The 21,183-nt window shown below is 42.5% G+C and overlaps 1 protein-coding gene across 1 annotated transcript in view; it reads left to right on the forward strand.

The window, feature by feature from the left end:
- The window catches only part of zfpm2a (zinc finger protein, FOG family member 2a), a 100,758-nt gene that overhangs the window by 76,001 nt on the left and 3,574 nt on the right, over positions 1 to 21,183 (forward strand). The window contains exons 6-7 of the mRNA XM_037275033.1: positions 19,947 to 20,153; positions 20,717 to 20,944. Coding sequence (XP_037130928.1) covers positions 19,947 to 20,153; positions 20,717 to 20,944 — 435 coding nt within the window. The remainder of the gene's footprint in view (positions 1 to 19,946; positions 20,154 to 20,716; positions 20,945 to 21,183) is intronic.

A 21,183-nucleotide genomic window follows, 5' to 3' on the forward strand; every position in this document is an offset into this window, starting at 1 on the left:
TTCTACATAATGTCTCCGTCTCTCTTCCCCGCTTTGGGGATTTGCCCTGACCTTGAACTGGTTGTATCTTCCAGTGCAGATCTGTGGTAGTGACACATGTCATGTGTTGGAGAGGATTGAGGAGGAAGAAGAAGAGGAGACAAGAGGGAGTGATCTTGGTGTGTTGCCCAGTTAGAGTCAGAGTCCCCCCTTGTGTCAAAGCATGGGCATGTTTGGCCAAAAACACAGACTGCACCTTGTCCACTAATCTCAGCACGAAAACACCTTCCTGGGGCTGACAGCCTGACGAGAACATGCACATTTTACAATGTCGAAGAGCACCGAGAGGCTTCAAAGCCCTAAATTCTTGTGCTGTTGGGGAGGGACGCCTGTGCAGGAAGAACAAGAAAAAGAGTGAGGGGGAGGGATGGATTGTCATCTTGTAAAGCAGACCTGGCTGAATCGAAGCCAAGTCTTATTTTTTTCCTCCTGTTCAGCATTAGAGAAAAAAAATCTCACAATGTTTGTTCTTTCTCACTCGGTAGTAAATACAAAAGACTTGAAGTTCTTCATAGAGCCATAGAGACAACCTCTTAAGGGTGCCATCCTCCTCCTCAGATAGTCAGCTTTGCTATCATGTCGTCGAAAGCACATTATCACATATGAATGAAGTTAACGTGCACACGGACCTGCGATGCCTGACTGAACGCTGCCTTTTCACCCAAACAGATTGTATGCAGCCAGCGGAGTCATTTGTTATTGACTCAAAAGCGGCTCTGAAATACAGATCACAAATCTACAAATCTCTAAAGATTGAAATCTGCATATCACAACAATTTGCAAGTGTCACATGGTTGACAACCACCATTATGTCTGGCTTTCTTTCAAGGCTGGTTACGTTTAATCATGACACGGTACCAGCGGGAGCTAATTGATAGACTGAAACCTTATTGCTTGTGTCAAGCACATGCTTTGACTTCACATTGTCTGTAAACAGAATAAATAAGCCACAGTTTTTTTTTTCTTTTCCCCCCTCACAAACATTTTACTTTGTTTTGTGTTAAGCGCCTTTAAGCATAAGGCTAAAACCCCGAAGAGTCCAACATTTTGCAGGGCTCTAAATTGCAGCTCTGAAGTTACATGTGGGCTTTGTCATCACGCTTGAAGAATTTCTTTTTAATGTACTGTAATGTGAAATTCAGTGGGGACAAGTTTAATTGAGTTTTACACAAACCAGTTGGGAGTAGCGCTGGAAGGTAGGTGATGTTGAGGTTTTTAATCTCTGGCTCCGGAGAGGCATGTTGACGAAGTGGTTCTTTCTCTTTGTGGAGAAAAAAAGAGGAAGCCTAAGAAATGATACAACCGTGGATAAAACCAATTGGCAACCCTCAAAGGGACGGAGGGTGATAAGGCAAATCCAGCACTTGTAGAGAAATAAAAGAATCCAACTGTTCATTAAAATGGGAAACAAAACAGGCGATTGAGAGGGAAGGCAGACTGCTCAGTGGTGGAGAGAGTCAAACAAACAGAGCCAAAGATATCAGAGGATAGAATTGGAAAATAATCAAGGATTTGTGAGGAGAATTAATAAGGAAGATAGGCACAAATAATCATTTTTGAGACTCTCTGCAAAATTAGCCAGGATGGACTATAATTATCAAACAAGGGAAATGGCATAAGCTACATCAACACCTAATTATAAGTGATAACCAAGATATAAGGGTCGCAATGTTTTTATTTTACACTGTGACTGTGCGGCAGCGTGTCTTGAGTTCTTATTACCTGCCAAAAGTATTTGGTTTTATTTTGAGAAAATGCTGTATTTTAATCTTGTAAAGCACCTGAGCGGTATTTAAAAATAGTGAGAATCACAGGATTTTTCAGACTCTCAAAAATCCACTTGAAGGAAAATTATCATTTATTAGTTGTGTTTATCAATGTATTTGTAATTTATTTTGCTGAAGAAAAGTCTTCATTTTTGGGGTATAGGGTATAATAGCTTCTGATATCAATATGAACCATTGCCTTTGTGACAACTGTGTGGTTTATTTCTGACAGTTTCTGTTCTCATGTAGGTTAGCTGTATGAGTCCCCTGACTGCTTTCTCTGGCTTGGCCTTTTCTCAGAGTTAAGAACGCAGAGTAGGGTGGCATGAACTTACCAAGTCCGGTCTCCCTAGAAACAAGCTGCATACCTGCCAACTTATGCATCCCGGGTTTAAGCTAACGAACAAAAACAACATCCGAGTATTCCGTGTGTGCTTGGTTTATGCATACTTTCAATTCGCACAGGACCCGGTTGATGATATTTTACGAGATCACAAGGACATAAGAACGGACCAGAATGCAAACCCAGAAACTGTTAGGGACTTAAGCCGATGCTAATGAAAGAAGAAAGCAGGGGAGGTTGAATAAATGACAGGCGAGAGGGGCGATGGGGTGAAAGAAAGTGGCAATGAAATAAGCAGCACTTGTGTGATCAGCCACATCCTATTGTTGTTTTGTGTGCAGGGGGGAAAGTCGTTCATCATCATATCAATAAAAATACGCAGCTGATTATTATTATTGTTTGCTTACTATGAGCCACTATCATAAATAATGGGTCTTCCGCTGCTGCTTGTATTAATTATAATTAGAATGCTGATAATGTGTATGCTCTTTTATTACAGGAGCTGAATCAATTTTACAGTCTAATTCAGCTCCGCAAGGTCACGCAAAGTTGCCAGGGCAAGAGATGGCTCCTTGTAAAGTGCCTCTACTATCTGAGCTAGAAGAGCAGAACAGAGAGAGACCCAACCTGGTCAGACAGATTTATCAGCATCTTCTCATAGCTGCTCCTATGAAGGTTTTCTTTCTTCTTTTTTTTCCATCAATGCAGTGAAGCCACAGCACGGATGGATTGACCAGAAATGTTATTTGAGTAACTTTGCTATTTTTTGCTATGGCCATATAACCTGGCATGCTGGTCATGCTTTGGTACAAATCTTATTAACTCCATGATGTATTGATTTGGATTACTGAATTATCCATTGTTTTACTTTAGATGTATGATTTTAGGGGACAGCAAGAACAAAATGGCAGCTTGCAAAAAGAAACAAAAGTACTCTTCTGCACACAGTTGACTGAAGAGTGTGTTCAGCCAAATTTCAACTTAGTCTACATTCATAAGGCACCCCACTGTCTTGTTTCTCTGTTTGGTCCTTATTCTGTCAGATGGCTTGACTACAGTGGTGCTTACCAGCCAGAAATTCACTTTCTACCTTTTATCGCCGACAGTGTTGCGTTTGAAACAACATTACCTCGGATTTACAAACTTAATAGCCTGCAGATTGGAAGTATACACATTGGTTTGTCCGTTGTCCACATTTGTAAGTGGGACATATTAAATTAGATTCCTCTCACTTACCGTCCTTAGCCATCTTCTTTGTAATTCAACTGTGAGTACAAATAAAGCCATAATCTTAACAATAAACATGATCAGCCTCATTAATGTAATGCATACACAGGGATTTGTCCAATTAGAGGTTCATACTGAGGTGGAGAGGATGTTTCAAAACAGCATGATGAAAAATGCTCATGGTACACTTGCATTGTACTTTTTTGATTCACTGATCAGTTTATCCAGTTCTTTGAAAACACTGATTATTGGAGGATTGATTGTGCGTGTTGCGTGATTTTTATTGTTCTGACAGTCAGCTCAAATAAGGTAGGATATTTGACTAGATCCTTTCAATTACACCAAAGAGCAGCCCACAACCTTAATATGAACCTAGATATGAACCCTAACCACACCCACCACTTTTTCCGGTGCTGCTATCCAGAATTCTTGAACATGTCGGAGACTGGAAAACCACTTGGTACTCTCCCCGGGCTTGCCACTTATAGGTCGAGGCTCTTCCTGGATGCCAGATCTGGTCTGCCCCCGTCACCGTACACCCAACCTTGTCTTAAAGCTGCCTCTACCAGTCACCTGTCAAATGCACCCCACCTTTAAGTGGACAGTTATTTTCCATTGGTTTTAGATGTCTTTCATATCATGGCTCATTAAAGCGCAGCATAGTAGGCAGCATATTTACATAGGCTACTGGGGGGTTTTAATTTGCGTTGGTACGGAGCATGACCGGAACTGAAGAGTTCAGCAGCAAAATGACTTTTTCACAAGACCCCCCCCCCACACACACACACACACACGCGCGCGCGCTCGTCTGCACTCAGCGTTCTCCCATCCGTTCCCATCTGAAAACACGGAGCTGGGCGTAATTGCTCGAGCGGGACACAAAGACAGAGGCAGAAGGGGCCTGAGCCTCCTCAGCGGATTGTGTTTGTGATCATTCTACAGTGCAGTTTCCAAATGTATACATGCAATTTTCTGGCCACTGTGTTTGGCTCCGTCCAGAATCAGACTGTTCGGCCATCTGCAGTTCCACTTTCATCCCAGTGATAATTTTTTTAACTACTGGATATTATTTCTGTATTTTTCACTGATCCCAATCACTGAAGCGTGAGCTTCCAGCAAAACTATTGCGACTAATGTGTTACTATTTTTCTTTTATTATTGCTTTTAAACAACCGTCTCAGCAATCTCTATTGTGTTTGCGCATAAGACGTCTTTTATTTTATACAAAACAGATGGAGGAATCCTCTGTTGAATTATTTACATGACAAGATAGTCATGCTGCCAACTTCTGCAATTTTATCTCACATTGTGAATAGCAGAGGTATCACGCAATTTCCTTCTGACAAGATTTTGAGCAGAGATTTCTCCAAAACAGCGGGCCTTTCACGCTTTTGCTGCGGAGAGACTTATATCAGAAGAGATAGCACTATCAGCCTGCAGTTCAAGATTCTATTGAGAGAGACAAGGAGGGATATGGGCTAATATTGTCATAAGAGGCTCTGTATCACTCCCCAAAATACACGAGCCAATGGGAGATGCAGCATTTGCAGCATCTGCTCCTCAAACATTTGTTCTCCTCCCACATTTCTCAAAGGGCCCAGCACTACAAAATGGTTTCTCCAAATCGCAGGCTGTTCATCATGCATTGCCATAAGACAGGCTCTTTTCTCACTCCACCCATCATCATCCTATAGAGACACAAAAGAAAAACAACTCCTTGCCATGGAATCCCAACTTCAAACGCTATCGCTTGGTCTTCATCCCATTCAACACCACCGTGCTTCATCATGCCAAAAGCGGCGCACCCCTCCTTTTCCAGTCCAAACACTCTGACAACGACGGCTGTGATGATATGGAAAGCATAGATCGTCAGATAGACAAGCAGACAGACACATAGAGCATGTGATTTCCGCGTAATTTTGGAAAGCATATTGACAAATTTTGCCATCTGTCTGGGAGGGAGAGATGGCAGCGTGGAGCTCATTTTCCGTCTGCTTGCTTTATTGCAGTTATATGGAAATACAATTTTTGGAGCAGGATGCAAACTGCTGAAGCTGACAGGCATGTCCATACTACCGCATGTCTTATGTCCAGACCTACGTGCCGAATGTAAAAAATGTGAGAAAATATGCAAATTTACATCAACAACGTGCATTACTCCTATGTTTCAAATTTGGGAATTTCCTACCGTTGAACAGTTTTGACTGTGTCTCTTGTGCCACCAGGCCATTGTTAATTTGATCCAGTGAGCCGCAAATGGTCATACAGACACACACATTGAGGATCACGTCTGGTTCAGCTGCTCCTTGGCTCTGGCATTAATACAAAGCAGATTGGTGGAGATCTGCAGCCCTTGTTGTTTGATCTTTCCTCCTCTTGCCACATTTTCTGGCATTGCCCTTCTGCCACACTGCGTGGCGCAGGCAAGCCTGGCATGGCCTCAACGTGCCTGCCAGGTTTGTTCTCTGTCTTCTTCGCCTTCCAACTTATCCCCTTATGCCTGCTCCGTGGATTCACTCGTGCACATAACAAGAGTTCCCTTAGCCCCAGCAACAGCCTGGATTCAGGAGACCTCCAATCCTCTATGCTGTCGTCAACAAATAGGAGGGACGGTACCTCGGCCTGTAGCGCATGGATGGCATGATTCTTTGCTCAAAAATCTAATGTTGGACGGTGAACTGTAACGGCTTGATTTAACATCTGGTACAGAAGAAACCTAATCTGAGAACAAAAGAAAGTTGTTAGTCACAATCAGACACCCAAAGCCTTGGTTTGAACAAATACTGTATGCTCTTGTCTAGACGCCCATTCTATCCTACTTTCTATTTACGCAGCACAGTAATTTGACCGCTTATGTTTGGAGGTTCTATAGAAATTGTGTAAAATGTCCCAATTTAATGTATTATTTCACACCAAATAGATCCTAGGAGTAAAGAGAGCATCAATGGCATCTTCGGAATCTATATTATTTGGCCAAATAATATTGTCTATGTGTGTCATGAGAATCGGCAGTGGAAGACACGTATTCAGTAATAAGATTCCATCTTTGCACTGGTTTACAACAATCTATCCCCACTTGTGAAAATCCGTTGCAGATATCCAATTCACGCTCCTTTATGGTTAACTGCTTCATTTGTGACTAATGACATGCACTCGGTAATATTGCCCTAAATTACTCCAAGTTTAAGATGAAAGATTGGATACAGCGCAAGAGACTAAGTTGAAGAAGAGAGCAAGTGACACATTAGTTAAATGTGGTAGATCATTTTTTGGCAGCTCCAGGGTCAAAAGCAGAGTTGGAATATAATGACAGAAGATGGGAAGAGGTAAACCGCTATACAAACAGTAAAGACAAAAAAAAGAAAGAGAGAAAGATTGCACATGTCATGAACATCATGATTGTAAATTGCTGCAAAAATATTGTGCTCATCTTTCGTTGGTTTTGCCCCGATGTTGTGAGACAATGTGACACTGAAATAATAATTGCATTAATCAGCCTCAAAAAATGAAAACAATCCATGACCATTTAATGATTCATTAATTGTATGAGTAATTTAAGGGCAACTATCAGCAATGTGGATGCAGCTTCCCTAATGAGTCTTCTTTGTTATGCCCGCTGTTATTTGGGTGAAATATCTCTCGAGCTCCGAAAAACAGAAAAATAAAATGCATTGTTAAATGAACTTTTTTGTAGAATATACTATAAATATATATTTTAATTTTATTTGGTTTTCCTCTCTCTCTCTCTCTCTCTCTCTCTCTCTCTCTCTCTCTCTCTCTCTCTCTCTCTCTCTCTCTCTCTCTCTCTCTCTCTCTCTCTCTCTCCCATTTGAGCTACAAAATGGGTTCTCCTTTTGGGGAGTGTCTCAAGATGCGCACAGGATCAGTAATGGTCTCCAAGGCCTCGCGGGCAACATATGGAGCCCTCCAACTTAGTCTTCAACTTGCCAATGGCTGTTGTGAAAGGTGCATCAGAAACTCCAGCCCTCGGAGAGCTAATTAGAGCCCCTTGTGCTTAAACCTTGCTCAGAAGTTGCTGTGGGCTGCATCAGCCCCACCTAGGCAGGATCTCTACTGCCTCCAAGATAATACAAACAATTTGCATATGTCAACGTTTGACATTCCTCAGCCACGGACGGCTTAGCTACTCTCAAAAAGTTTGCAACGCATTTGATCATTTACAGGCTTTTGTATTTGACAAGGATATTTAGACTCATGCTTGTATTTTTCATTAATATTTTGATGCTTTAGTGATCACTAATTATCACTCCCACTTTATTAAACTAGTGATTTGTAGCCGATATAAAGCTTGACATTTGGGGTTTTGACAATGCGTACTTGGCTGCAGAGTAATTAAGCTCGAGCAGCCTTCATTCATACCTGCCAGAGTGTAGTACTGAACGGTTACACAGTGACGATTTCAATTAATGAAAACGTCTAAAGCAGCATGCACGTGGGATCACTGTGCTGGGTCTAGCTTGACGATATTTGTCATGCGCTGTAAGCCTACACAATTACACAGACCGAACATAGTAATTGCTGTGTAGAAGCTCTCCCAATGTTATAAAATACAATTACCTTGACGGAAAGAGCTTGTGGATCTAGGTGGAGGAGGGAGGAGGAGAGCAGCGCGGGGACAAAGCAACAACCTTTAACCGAACTGTACATCATGATTCACTTTTAAGAGGAGGAAAAAATAAATAATGTTTGAAAGTGCAATGATTTCTGTGATTTAAGGGGGCTTTTGAGAAGCGTATTACGAGAGGTGACAGCCTGTGGGAGATAGGCAGACTGTGTTAAGAGGAAAGGATAAGAGGCTATGACATTATGTCTGCAGGGTTAAGGTGTCAGAGTCAAAGTGTGAACCACTATTACTGGATCAATACTTCTCAGTTTTGGACTTATCTGGCCTGATAGCTGCATTTCTGGATATACGCTAGGACGAACTGCGTAGGAGTGACTCCTTTCTCTATTTGCGATACTCAAAACAACGGAAATATCCAAGGCCCTTTATTCATCAAAGATCCCATTCATGTAGTGATGGATGGAAGATTCTTTGGTTATTGTGAATGCGTAAGAAGTCCATTTTTTGCTTATGGGTTAAGAAAACTAATTGCACCATAGCAATGTCCATTCCCGAGCAGAAAAAAACAAGTATTGTCGAGTCAGAGTGAAAAATTTCAAGTCTCTCGTTAAACTTCAGAAGCTTGTGAGTTAATCCTTGTTGTACACAGAACAAAAAGTCTGCATTCAACAATTTAGAAAAAGCCAAGAGAAGAAAAGTGAGAGGGGGGAACTGGCCTGATCGCTACGTATTCATATTCCGTTGCAGGCGTTATCACTTAAAAGGCTTTCTAATTACAACAACAAGACAAAAACTCCTTGGATTCCTTCCAGACCCGCTAAATGATAAAATAAGCTTGCACTCTCTCTCCTTCTTAATCTCTGCAAAGCACCTTGGAGCCTCATCTCCCAAATACAGGCGAATGAATGTGAAAATGCCATTTAGAGATGCAGGTGTGACATTTGATAAGAAACTTCTGGATTAAATATGTTCTGCTAATGAGCAACCCAGCTACCCCATCAGGGCAAACTATTGGTGGGATTGTGTGCGAGCTGATAACATTCCACATGCAAACATCCAAATTCATTATTAATAAACAGCCGCAGTCTCTCTATCATACAGACTGTGTGGATCCTTCAGTGGAGAGACAGCGATGTTGCGTCTCATTAAGAGAGCCAAAGGAATAGAAGGGGGAGCTATGGGTGGGCTATGTACACGCGCACGGGTATCATCTGTTTTCATATTTAGACGTTTGGGGCTTTTCTGAGGGGGAAGGGAATGGAGACCATTTCAAAGGCTGTGTTAATGTTGCATTGACTGCTGGAACAAAAGGCTCGAACGTTCCGGGGGATCTGGCAGCCATCGAACGGCTAATTCGGCAAAAAGGGCGGACGGCCTCGGCAATCGGAGAAGTAGAATCGGAAGTCCCCGGCCCCGACTTGACATTTAGAATGATTTGGTGAAGATTAAAGCCGTATTACTGCTGTGGCTGTTTATGTGGCTCTGTAATGAGCTGGGAGTGTGTAACTGTCTTGCCCGCCAAAGTTGCCCGACGCTTCAGACACACATTTTCAAAGAACGGGAACTCTTGACGGTATCATGGTCATCTTCTCTGGCTGCAAGGCTCAGTGGCAAGGAGCCGGGGGACTCATGGTAAACTCCAGAGAGGGAAGCTTCCTCCGTCTTGTCAGTCTAAACCAGCTTAGTTCAGCCAGCCAGCAAAGTGTCTCGGATTGACAGGCGGCACTTTGTTATTCGGACCAGTAACTGGAAGTCCATGTCTGCAGCATGCCTGGAAATATTTTATATTCAAATATAAATTAGAAACGGAATGTGTTATTTCAGGCCCAGCAAACGGCTATGCACTCTTTCAAGGTTCACGCAAACCTTCTTCTAAAGGGAGAAGGGGCGAGGGGGAAACAGCTTTAGGAATTTTGCCAGTGCTCTGTTTTGACAATTATTATTTTGTCCTGTCGGCTTTTTGCAGAACACACGAAATGACACCTGGTGGCACCAATCCTACAGAGAAATTTCAACCTGTTTTTCTAAATCCATGTTATCTGCAAATAAAAGCACAGGTAATTTTAGCATGTGCAAATGAAGGTTGCAGGTGTCGTCCGTTCGTCGGAACGTGCTTTATGATGTTAATTAGTTGTTCGCGTAATTTGCAGCCACCGCCGTCAAGCGTGAGAAGTTCAGAGACCTGCTGTTAAGAGAGAGTCAATGCGGTGGCACTGTTTCAAGAGCTCCCAAACAGGATGGCCGGCGATAACGAACAGGTGATGGGGCCTGATGCCTATGGCGCCGCAGCGGGATATTGCAAAGACAATTGAATTCATAGCGAGGAATGAATCTTCTGGACAGCATATCAAATGTTAAAACAACACGCATTGCATGCAATTTGCTTATGCAGAGCTGTGATAAACTGTGGTTATTTAAAAGATAAACAAAGAGGGGATCTAGCGCAGTAAATTGTGCATGTGTGTTTATTCCCGATGAGTAACGCCAGAGGTTTATAGTCCCCGACACAGGCAGCAGTACTTTATGGCCTCTCTGTTTGTGTGATAGTAGTATTTATGATATTAGAATTTATGTCGTCCTGTACTCACACTGTCTGTGTCTCGGTCCGGGTGTGTATTTAAATCCACTTGGGGAGATTTTGTATTTGTCTTGCGTGTGAGTTAAAGTCTCTGGATAACGAGAGGTCAGCTTGATGATACCGCATTCCCTCTGAAGGAAATCCAGTTCGCTAAGGTTAAATACGACGTTCGGCGAATGAATGCCATTCATTTTGAAGTGTATCATTTCCACGGCCGGCAAGCCGGCAATGGCTAATCGTAACCCCTCACAATGACATTTCCAGTCCGCTTCACCCGACTCCAGACATATTTGCTCACCCGTTCCACTTGTGTCCTGCTAAGATTTAAACGGCAAACATAAAATGTAGACGATAACCTGGGGAAAGCTATAGAGGGGCTTGACAACATTATTTTAGAGACCAGATCCGTGCGCTGCAGCACAGCAGTCGGGAGCGATTATCTACTGTGATCCTTCTCTGACGCCTCAAAGTCATTCATCTGCCGATCCTTTATGCCCCCCCCCCCACACACACACAGGCACACCAAGCTCTATGCAAAAGCGGACCTCTAATCATGTCGACACCGTGTGTCAGTGCCATGGATGAGCTAGGCCTAAAGATGAGAACGGATGTGTAAACATGGGCAGGCAGCTGGGAGCTTCCCTATATTGCTCAGAATAAGCAAACGGGAAGATTTAGGGATTTTGCCACGGCCTAAGTCGGGGTCTTTTTTGACGATTTTCAAGGGTGCCGTCTATGAAATATTGTTCTTGGCTCCTGCCTGTTATAAGCTGTCTTTTGACAATAGCATAACAGAATGAGAGGAATGTTTCTATTTTTTTTCTGTGCTGAGAATTGATCGCTTGACTATGTTGCACACATCTACCCCATCCTCTGCCATTAACCTCATTGACCACAGTATTCATAAACCATTTTACCCATTACTATTGATTTGAAACTATCATGAGAGTTTAATAAATCGATTGTGCAACAACTGTGCTCCTTCCATAAACAGACTAATACTAATAGAATTGGCTGTGGGATGTTTATTAACAACACTCAGATGTGTTTTCTCCCTTGTCGGGATTCTATTATGGAGAATGCTCCCGCCTCTTGTTTTGATACAGTAGTCATTTAAAGAGCGATCTTAATTGACTTATTTTTTCCCCGCACGTCTGTCGGAGCTTGTGCATCCAATGCGAAAAGAGCCTGCTTCCTTTATTGGGCCACACACAAAGTACCAAGTTCAATTTTACCATTCATAATGAATGCAGCCTCACCATTCAAATGCAGCCATAAGCACACAGCAGATAAGAATTTAATTAAATGTAGATTAAAACCAAACAGGAAAACACACTTGCTGATAATTTTTTATCACATCCCCTGGTCATATTTTTTTACCCCGTAATACTTTCGACTGGTTCTTCCTTGGGCTACATCTTTTCAGCTTGCCAAAAGTGGCGAAACACCTCGCACATCTCACCGTGGCACTGTGAGATTGTGTAAAATGCAAAACGAGGGGCGGTCACACGATTAATCAGAATCCTCGTGTCTGGGGAGGATGGAAGCTGGCGGAGGATTGAGGGGAGGAGGTGGAGGGGGTGTTCCGAGGTGCAAGGAAGGAATTAGTTTCTTCATCCTAAATTTGCATCATATTCCAAAGGACAATCCCAACACTGTAGGCAACAGGAAACGTATCTTTCTTTCTGCCGCAACAATTAAATATGTTCTACAATGCTGAATAAATGTCACCTTCAGTATGAAATCGTCCCTACTTGCTAAACACGATGTTACACTGAGCTCCCGGAAAGCATGCCGGAGCACACAGAGCCGCTGCTGAGTGTAGTAAACATTCAGGCGTCCACTCCGGTGAGGCAACTTTGTTCATTTTGGGTTTATTTGAGGGGAGTTCAGCAGTAGAATCATTTATATTAATCATTAAAAATATGATTGTGCCAACGCAATAGAGTATTTTTATCGGGCTTCATTATGTGTTATTATTTGGTTTTAAATTACATTTGTTTTGGTTTCATATCCTGGTTGATGCACCTTTTTTGTCTTACTCGTTAGGTTAGTGGGTTACCTGTGCTGCTCTACCTGGTCCCTTGTGTTAACCAATCAACTCCCTCGAACCCTTCGTGTCCCAGGTGTTTTTTGTTATCGCATTAGTTTGCTTGTATTTAGTTCTCAGCTTTGTTTGAGCTCCCTTTTGTTGCGTTGTGGTTGCTGTCATGTTTTGTCTCTTCTGGTGGTGTAGTTTGTTTTCTGATGTTTCGTTGTTACTATGAGTTCTGGTTAGAGTTTTAAACCGTGCTCCTGCAAGTATTTTAGTTAATAGTTTTGTTCAGTACACCCTGCTGCATGACAGACATATGCATATAGAGTTATATGTTTTGGTTTATTGGTTTGTTGAACATACAAACATTACATGAAATGATTAAATTTATGGGAAAGAAAATAAATATTTTCTTGAAGATCTAAGTTGTTTACATGTTCAAAGGGAGTAGGTGGAAGTACCTTCTGCCTCAAATTGTGAAGCTATAGAATTGGAAAGAACCTGTAAATGAACATTGCTATTGCAGTAATGATCTGGGATCACGAACAGGATGTTGGTGATGATGCATTAGGTTTGAACACCTCCACAGTGGCTTCGGCCGTGCCCGCCCGCATGCCCGCTGCCCTGCAACTGCATCGGAGTTCCACTCTATTACCCTCACGCAGGCGTTTGGCCTTTTCTGTGGGGAAAAGAGCAATTTCCTGTCGCAGTCTGTTTGATCAAGTGCTAAACCCTTGTGATCAATAGAGAGACAGATGTCGGCTCCAGATGGCCGCGCGGTGATACCTGGGGCAGCGCGGGGGCTTGCCAGGACGACCGAATGGCAATGAGCTAGGGCAGCGAGTGTGCTCCCTGATGCATCAGCTACCGAGACAAAATGCGATGGACGCAATTAGGCCTTTTAGTCCCACATTATTTCTTTTTCTAACAAAATGACAGAAAATTATAACCATCGAATACTAATTATGAAGCAATGTGTAGAAATACAGAGGGCAACCACGCTATGCTGATGTATACAATATAAAGAGTTTTAAATATTGTTTTAAAATCCTAAATTAACATGTATAAAGTTAACACATTCAACGAGCTAATTCCAATCTTCACAACCCGAACAATAACGTTTGAATTCCAAAGTGGATGACAGGTGCATCTCTGTGGCTCTGTCCTTCTGGAGAGTAAGAAAATAACTGCCAGCACCAGAAGGCCAAAATAGACCTCTCCAAACGAGAGAGACAAGGCAAGAGAGTGGTTCCCAGTTTTTAAACGGCAAGCATTTGCATTAGGCTGGCATCCACCATACACCCCCACACATACACCCTCCACCCCCAACACACACACAGAATGGCCAGCCCATGTGGTGTAGGGCCGGAGCCATGTTGGAGAAGACACTGAGGCACGTGGCAGCGGCTTTGCTGCTCTCCCAGAATAAAAAAAAAAAAAAGAAATGCCCAACGTGAGCCCTTCACATGTCTCTGCTGAGCCATGATGGATAAGGGAGGAAGGAGGCTGTGTTTTGGGGAGGAGGGGGAGCACAGCTGGAGGGAAAGGAGGCGTCTGCACCGGTAGTCAATCAAATTGTGACCTGTCAACGAGGGGTCTTTTGGTCCCATTAGTGTGGCTTGGTCTGGACAGGTTTGCGGCGAGCCTGCCGCCCCAGCAGGGGCCGCGGTAAACACATGTCGACTCGCCACAACCAGGACATGAGCAGAACTACCCGCAGAGAGGGATACTTAATAGAGTCCTCAATGGGACGGACCTGTCCAAAAAAAGAAGAAAGCAGAGCAGAGTGTGGTAGAAGAGCCAGGTGGAGCTTTGCTTAAACAGTTTGTTTTTTCTCTCTCAGTATGTGTGCGTGCGTGACAGCGAGAGCTCGAGCAAACAGCTTGCAGTGTAGGAATCTGTAACCGTCTGATTGACAGCATAGAATCCATTTGAACCCAAAGTTTAAATTGCCCTCTTTACTTTATAACCTGTGCAGCAAGAACAATTCATTTGCTTTGAAAAATAAAACACAAAAATAAGTGTAATAAATCCAGCGAGTAACGGCCTTAAAAGGTTTCCTCTTGAGATCGTCAAAAATTGACGAAGCTTAAAGTGTGAAAAATTAATTTTTTCAATTAAACGCATAATTGGAAAAAACTATTTTTATATGGCATATTAGACGAGAAATTGCGGCGTTGTTTGCACTCTAATAGAGCAAAATAGATTCACATTCACGTCTGTTATGTTCTCCTTCAGAATTATTATTATAAGACTATTAGCAGGCAAACATCCCCTGCCAGAGTCATTCTCACTGGATAGAAAATCTCCAGAGACACGTGTGACAAATGTTTGAATTTCAGTGTCAGATTTTAACGTTTGCGCAACCATATCCCTACTCAATTCTCATCTTGTAATTCCTTAAACAATTAATAATAAATTCTTTTGACTGACATTTTCCAGTAAAGTACAGTGGCAATTGGTTATGAGTGTGTACTGTAAGGAGGCGTGTGTGTGTGTATCTTCTCCCTAAGGGACTTTTTAATTTGCAGAATGTGGCCTGCGTGTCATTCGCTCAAGGCCATCCATTAGCTTCTCAGTATGTCGACAAAAATACTCAATGCTAAAATTTGTCTGGATGGGGCATTTGTAGAGTCAGATGGCAAGCTGCGTGTCTGTAAACATACAGTATTTAAATGTAGTAATACTTTAGTGTGTAATGCTGAATTAACATTTATGGTGCTTGTATTGTAGGTATTTAGTTTTTGAGAAATAAATCAGCCTTTTATTGTGAGTGCTGTCCAGGTCCAATTTGTGTGTTGAAAGATACTCTTTGATCCAAATGCAGTTCTGATGACAAAAAAAGATCTTTACCGAGAAGCAAAGATGTAAACGCTCATCTTATGTGGGCTCCATCTCAGCATCACAGCATCATCTACTCGCCAGCAGCTTGAACAGGAGAAGAGTGCCTCCTAGTGGCCGTCCTGAACCTGAGATGTACAGAGTTAAATCTGTCAGTGCCTAAGTGAAAATGCCTGTCTACAAATTTGATTTTGGTGCATCATCAATAACAGACTAGTTGAAGTGTGGGAGTGGCATCCCCGTCTTGCTCTATGTGGGCTCACTTTCATTTCTGCTTGCTCTGACTGTGACGATGGTGTGACAGCGACGAGTCACCCGAGTGTGTGCAACTTAGCCAGCCACAAACAGTCCAAATATTTACCAGTATTCATGAGGAGGGTTTGTTTGGAGTTTGTGTCTGCTGTCAGGTGCAGATGCAGATATTAGTCATCCCTCCATTAGTGATTCATCATACGGCGTTTACTTGACCTCCAACGTGGCTTTATTTAGAATGGAACAAAAAGAAAAAAAATGACATTTAACAGCATGCAGCTACTTGATATTCGTAGGTGTGTGAAGCTTGTTCCCATTTGACCAGGAGGAGTTGGAGCTGATTTGAAGACAAGAAGACTAAGGTCTTTAATTACAGCCCTCACTACAGCTTTAGGCACCACTGGCTTCGCTTCACAATTATAAGACCAGCGGCTAGCACACAGCCAATAGAGAACGGAGCTGTACGCTGCTCGCGCCTGGATAGCCAACACAAAGAAAAATGTTTTAACAATCCTTATTAAGCTCAGCAAGACGGTGTTAGAAACTTTTCTCAATAATTTAACGACTTTGATTGCCCATGTCTGGTTTTGGAAACAGTTTAGGAAATAATGCCGATCGGGGTTAAATTTCGATTTAATGTTCTCTTTTACAATATGAAGAATGTGCAAAGGGTAATTTAATTAAAGTTTATTTGTGCCACAAAAGTGATACAACTCATGCAGTTTGTGGTCTTTCAAGAAAAAAGTTGCAAAACATACATGCAGAGAGTTCTTTGCCGCTCGCTCAACTGAGGTCTTGTGGGGTATCTCATTTTATGTCCATATTTCTTCCTCCCCAATGCTGGTCGCATTCCACATTGTGCAACTTGAGCTAAATGTTAGAAGTGAAAGGCCACTCGTACACCTTGTTATAAATGACGTGGTGCATTCCTGGGCCTCCGTTACTTTTCCCATGTGCTCCATTCAAGCCGTGCTGTCATATGTGCGACTGTACTCCAGATCCATAATGGCCTCTGCAATGTTAATGTGTTTGGACAGATGGCAGAGGCAAGTGCTGATGTGCTTAACTACGCATTTTACAGCTAAACTATTAAAAGTGTTGTGCTGTTTACACACCAACATTTGAATACCTGTCTTCAGGCCAGTTTAATTATCCGAGCCCTTCTGTTATTTCTGCCGCTTTGTTGTCTTGCAGCTTTGCACAAGGCATGAGATTTGTTTGCGACTTCATTAAGATACGGCAGCGCCGGAGCTGTTTGCAGAGAGCAAAAAATAAAAACATCCGGCTCATGTATCTCACTTGGCCCTGCCTCCCCCCACAGATACTGTACCTATTCTCCTCCATTTAAGCGTTTTCTTATAAAGTCATTTAACTTGAGGAAATTAAAAGAAAATGCCCTGTGATGTCTACACTTTGAAATCTCTTGTGGCACATGCCCCCGGTGATTCATCCTGAGACGTTTGATTAGTTTGTAAGTACTTACAGAGGGTAGGTGGGTGTGTGTGTGGGGGGGGGGGGGTTTGCATTATAAATGTGTTTCATGAATTTGCCTCATATGCTCATCTTCAACTGTGTGTTCAAATAAAGCATTAATCAAAAGGAAGAAGGGAAGAGGGCATTTAGCCAGCAGAGCTATAGTCTCAGGGCCTCAGTGAGCTGCTGGATATGGTATTGAGAGACTTTAGGAAGCAGTGGTTTTTAATTATCTGGACCACGTACAGGATGCCGTTTTGATTGTTTTAATGAGGCAGCTGGCCTATTGTCTCGCCTTAATTCCTCCATTGTTTTTAGAATATGTCATAGTTCTTTATTCTTTTATCAGGTGCTCTGCAGGAGGATTTAGACAATAGCCTTCATTCCAACTGCATTGGCTACTGCACAAAGGCGGCTTCGCGCAGACAGTTAGCAGGCAAACAAGTGCAAATCACGAGCTGCACTTTTCTCAGCCTTTTCCCCCAGTTTCTTGACTTACGTTTGGACTTTCGCTCTCACTCTTGACCTCGGTCCTCATGCATTCATTTGCACAAATTGCGCTATTCTTATGGTCAGCTCGCCGGCTTTCATGATTTCAATCGTGATTTTTGGGAACACTTGTGCATTAATAAGACTGCACCGTGATTGAATGCTGTTCTAATCCTAGAAGTCTTATGAAGGTTGTGTAAAACCTCCTTTTTAAATCAATATATACACTGCTTCAAATTAGTGCTGCAACTAACGATTATTTTAACAATTGATTCATCTGTTTATTATTTTGTCAATTCATTGATGAATCAAATAAAAAAAACATGCTCTAATCTCCATCACTTTATTAAAAAATAGGACACTAGTTGAAATTGAAAACAGGAATTATTTACGATTTAATTAATGCTTTGGTCTGTAACTTGTTGGAAAATTGGAAAAGAATGATCAACATTTTTGCCAAAGTAAAAAGCAATTTTTTTTATTTTGACTCAACACAAAATAATCAGTTTGCTTTTATGGAGGTAGACAGCGATCTGAGAATATTTATTGTTGACAAGCTGAAACACTGAAGATTTGGACAATTTAAAATTAAAAAAAGGTATCCAAAGATGAATCCCAAATCATTGATTAATTCAACAACCGATTAGTTGTCGATTAATCGATTTATCATTGTGCCTCTACTTTAAATTATTTAGCATATGTTATGTATTAAAAACAATAGAATGATTCTGTATTGTTTAATGAACACATCTTATTTTCTAACTTTAACCCTTGATCCAGCAGTTCCAACACATTGCAAATGAGTGACAAAATGTGTTGAGGACAAAAAGTGGTACATCCCGTTCTGATTCTCATTTCCAGCATTTGCGCACACAACAGATGGATCTGTCGCATCCTTGGCTGAAGGGCTGCAATCTGACTGCATATTCTGCTGTCAAAAGCAGTAAAACATTTCGACACACTCCGCATAATCTGCCTCCTTTTAGCTGAGGAGACTCTACAGTGTCTTTGAAAGCCATTGATCCAAAAACACTGATTTGTATCTCAGCATGCGGGACCTTGTTCATAATTCTCTTTGTAAGGTATGAGTGTGCCGTAGCTAAAGAGATCCATTCAGAGAGAAACTTTTGTGGCTATGGTTGTGATATATTCCCCTTCATTGTCAGTCGCCGTTTGTATCTACCTTGATTGTAACTTGGGCAGACAGTCGAGAGGAGTTTTGTTATTTTAATTAGGAGATAAAAATTCAAAGGGCCTCTCCAGGCAGTGTGCGGTATGACAGAATCAAAACGATGAAGTGGAGCGCCCTGAAGTGTGCGTCTCGTCACAGTCGATTGGCCGACAGATAGGAATTGCTATTTAAATGTGTGACGTGCACACACACACACACACACACACACACACACACACACTCAAAGGGAGGAAGACTGCACACATGGGTGGCATATTTTAATACCATTTCACTTCTTTGACACATTTGTGATGGTGTAATTTTCAACGCTACAGATAGTAAGTGCTCAAATCAAAACCTCCAATTTTGCATCAAAATAATAACAAGGCCAGATCTGGCACATTGCTGTAGACGCCGGTGTTTCACCACTTCTTCCAAATCCACCTGGATGAAGTGGATTGTGTTCATTGAGAAAGATTGTTTACGGGTGGTTTTAAACCTAGCGTTTTATAGGGTTTATGTAAACATGAGTAATCAGTGTTACACATGTGCGAGGGCTTTCTCAGCGCATACCCCGCACCCCCGCCTTCACGCCTCTCCTCAGGACTCTCTTTATTCCGCATCAGCTAGGGCTCAAATCACGTCCCCTCTCAGCCTGACACTGCGATGGTATGTTTGCACATCTTTGAAAGCTAACAGCGTGCTTTAATTAATTGTCCAGCTTTCCGCAGAAACAATGTCCTAATTCTGCCATTTAGCGGGAGCGTATCATAGTTTGTTGTTATCTCTCCAGCCAGATTTCTGTAAATAGTCATATTAAAAACTTTAATCTCTTCAATGGAAAATGGAGTGCGGCTGAAAACCTGTCATGTGCTTAGATAAATATTATCTAAGCTAAAGCCTTGGCTCTCTTCTTTTACCTCCCCTTATTCACCCCCAGCCCCCTCCTTCTTTATGACTTAATGAATACGTTTGGAAGATTTTAAAATGAATGCCTACACCACCAAAACACAATCAAATAATATGGAGGGCCTATATTATATATATATGTGAGGGGCTCATGTTTTGTTTTTTCCAAATTGTGACGCTCATCTTTATTCAATGTAAACATCTTTTAATTCATTTTCTCCGTGTCTGTTTTGTTCAGGTGGCCAACTGTGGTGCACCACCACCAAGAACATGATGGAGGGCGAAGAGCTGGTGGCTTTTGCAGTTGACTTTGACTCCCGTCTGCAGGCAGTCAACCACATGTCGTTGAGCGAGGGCATGTACCCGGCCAGGCTGCTGGACAGCATCCAGCTCTTGCCGCAGCAGGCTGCAATGGCTTCCATCCTACCCACTGCAATTGTCAACAGTAAGCATCTGCGCACCACCATTCACGTACACTGCGCTCGGATAAGATGTGCTTTTGTTCAGACTCACCCAAACACACACACACACACAGCTTGCCCATAGTCACCTGCTTAACAAGGAGCGTCGTCTCCACAAAGCGTAGATTAACCCAGATGAGTGTCTGCATTGGAGATAAGAACCAACGACCTTCAAGTTTTAGGGTTCACATAAACACTCAGAGGATCGGACTAACATGTTAATTGCAAAATACAGGCCTGATGCAAATAGTGCATTTGTTTACTTTGCAAGGGCTATCTGGGTTCAGCTCAACGGGGAGGTAAGCAGATGGTCCAGTGTTCTTGTTTGCCCTTGAGAAAGGGCACAAGCCCAGTGGTAGCAGTGCAGCAATAGGCTGTGGCTAAGAATTTAGAGGAAAAGCTTTGAAAGACGGGCTTTGTAGAAATGCAGAGAAGCATGCATTGGACAATGCGCGTGTGTTGAGTGCACTGTTTTCTTCATCCTACCCTGTACCTTTTCAAGTACGTATCCTAAAAGGTTATTATCTTCCTGTTTGTGTCCCTTTAGAGGACATCTTCCCCTGCAAAGCATGTGGGATCTGGTTTCGCAGTGAGAGGAATCTTCAGGCCCATCTGATGTACTACTGCAGTGGGCGGCAGAGGGAACCTGAGACGGTTGTTGAAGACAATGACACTGGGCCCCACCAGAGCTCCAGCATGTGCCCCTTCCCACAATGCAACAAGACCTTTTCAGGGGCCAGGGCCCTGGAGATGCACCTGGCCACCTCACACAGTGGTGAGTGGCATCAAGAATGAAAAGATTGTTAATCATTTTCTATTTTGATCTTGAAGACAGGGCTTCCTTAATTTCAACAATGCGACAGGACTTAAAAATAGACTTCTCCTCCTGTCAGCAAGCATCATTGACAATACGTCCCTCAGCGATTAAAAATCAAGTGCATGGGGGATATCCTTGGCATAATGCATGAGTATTTGATGGTTTGTACAGTTAACTCTAAGGGAGAACTGGGAGGC

This window comes from Syngnathus acus, chromosome 16, assembly GCF_901709675.1.
Source record: "Syngnathus acus chromosome 16, fSynAcu1.2, whole genome shotgun sequence".
In the NCBI taxonomy this organism is placed as follows: Eukaryota; Metazoa; Chordata; class Actinopteri; order Syngnathiformes; family Syngnathidae; genus Syngnathus; species Syngnathus acus.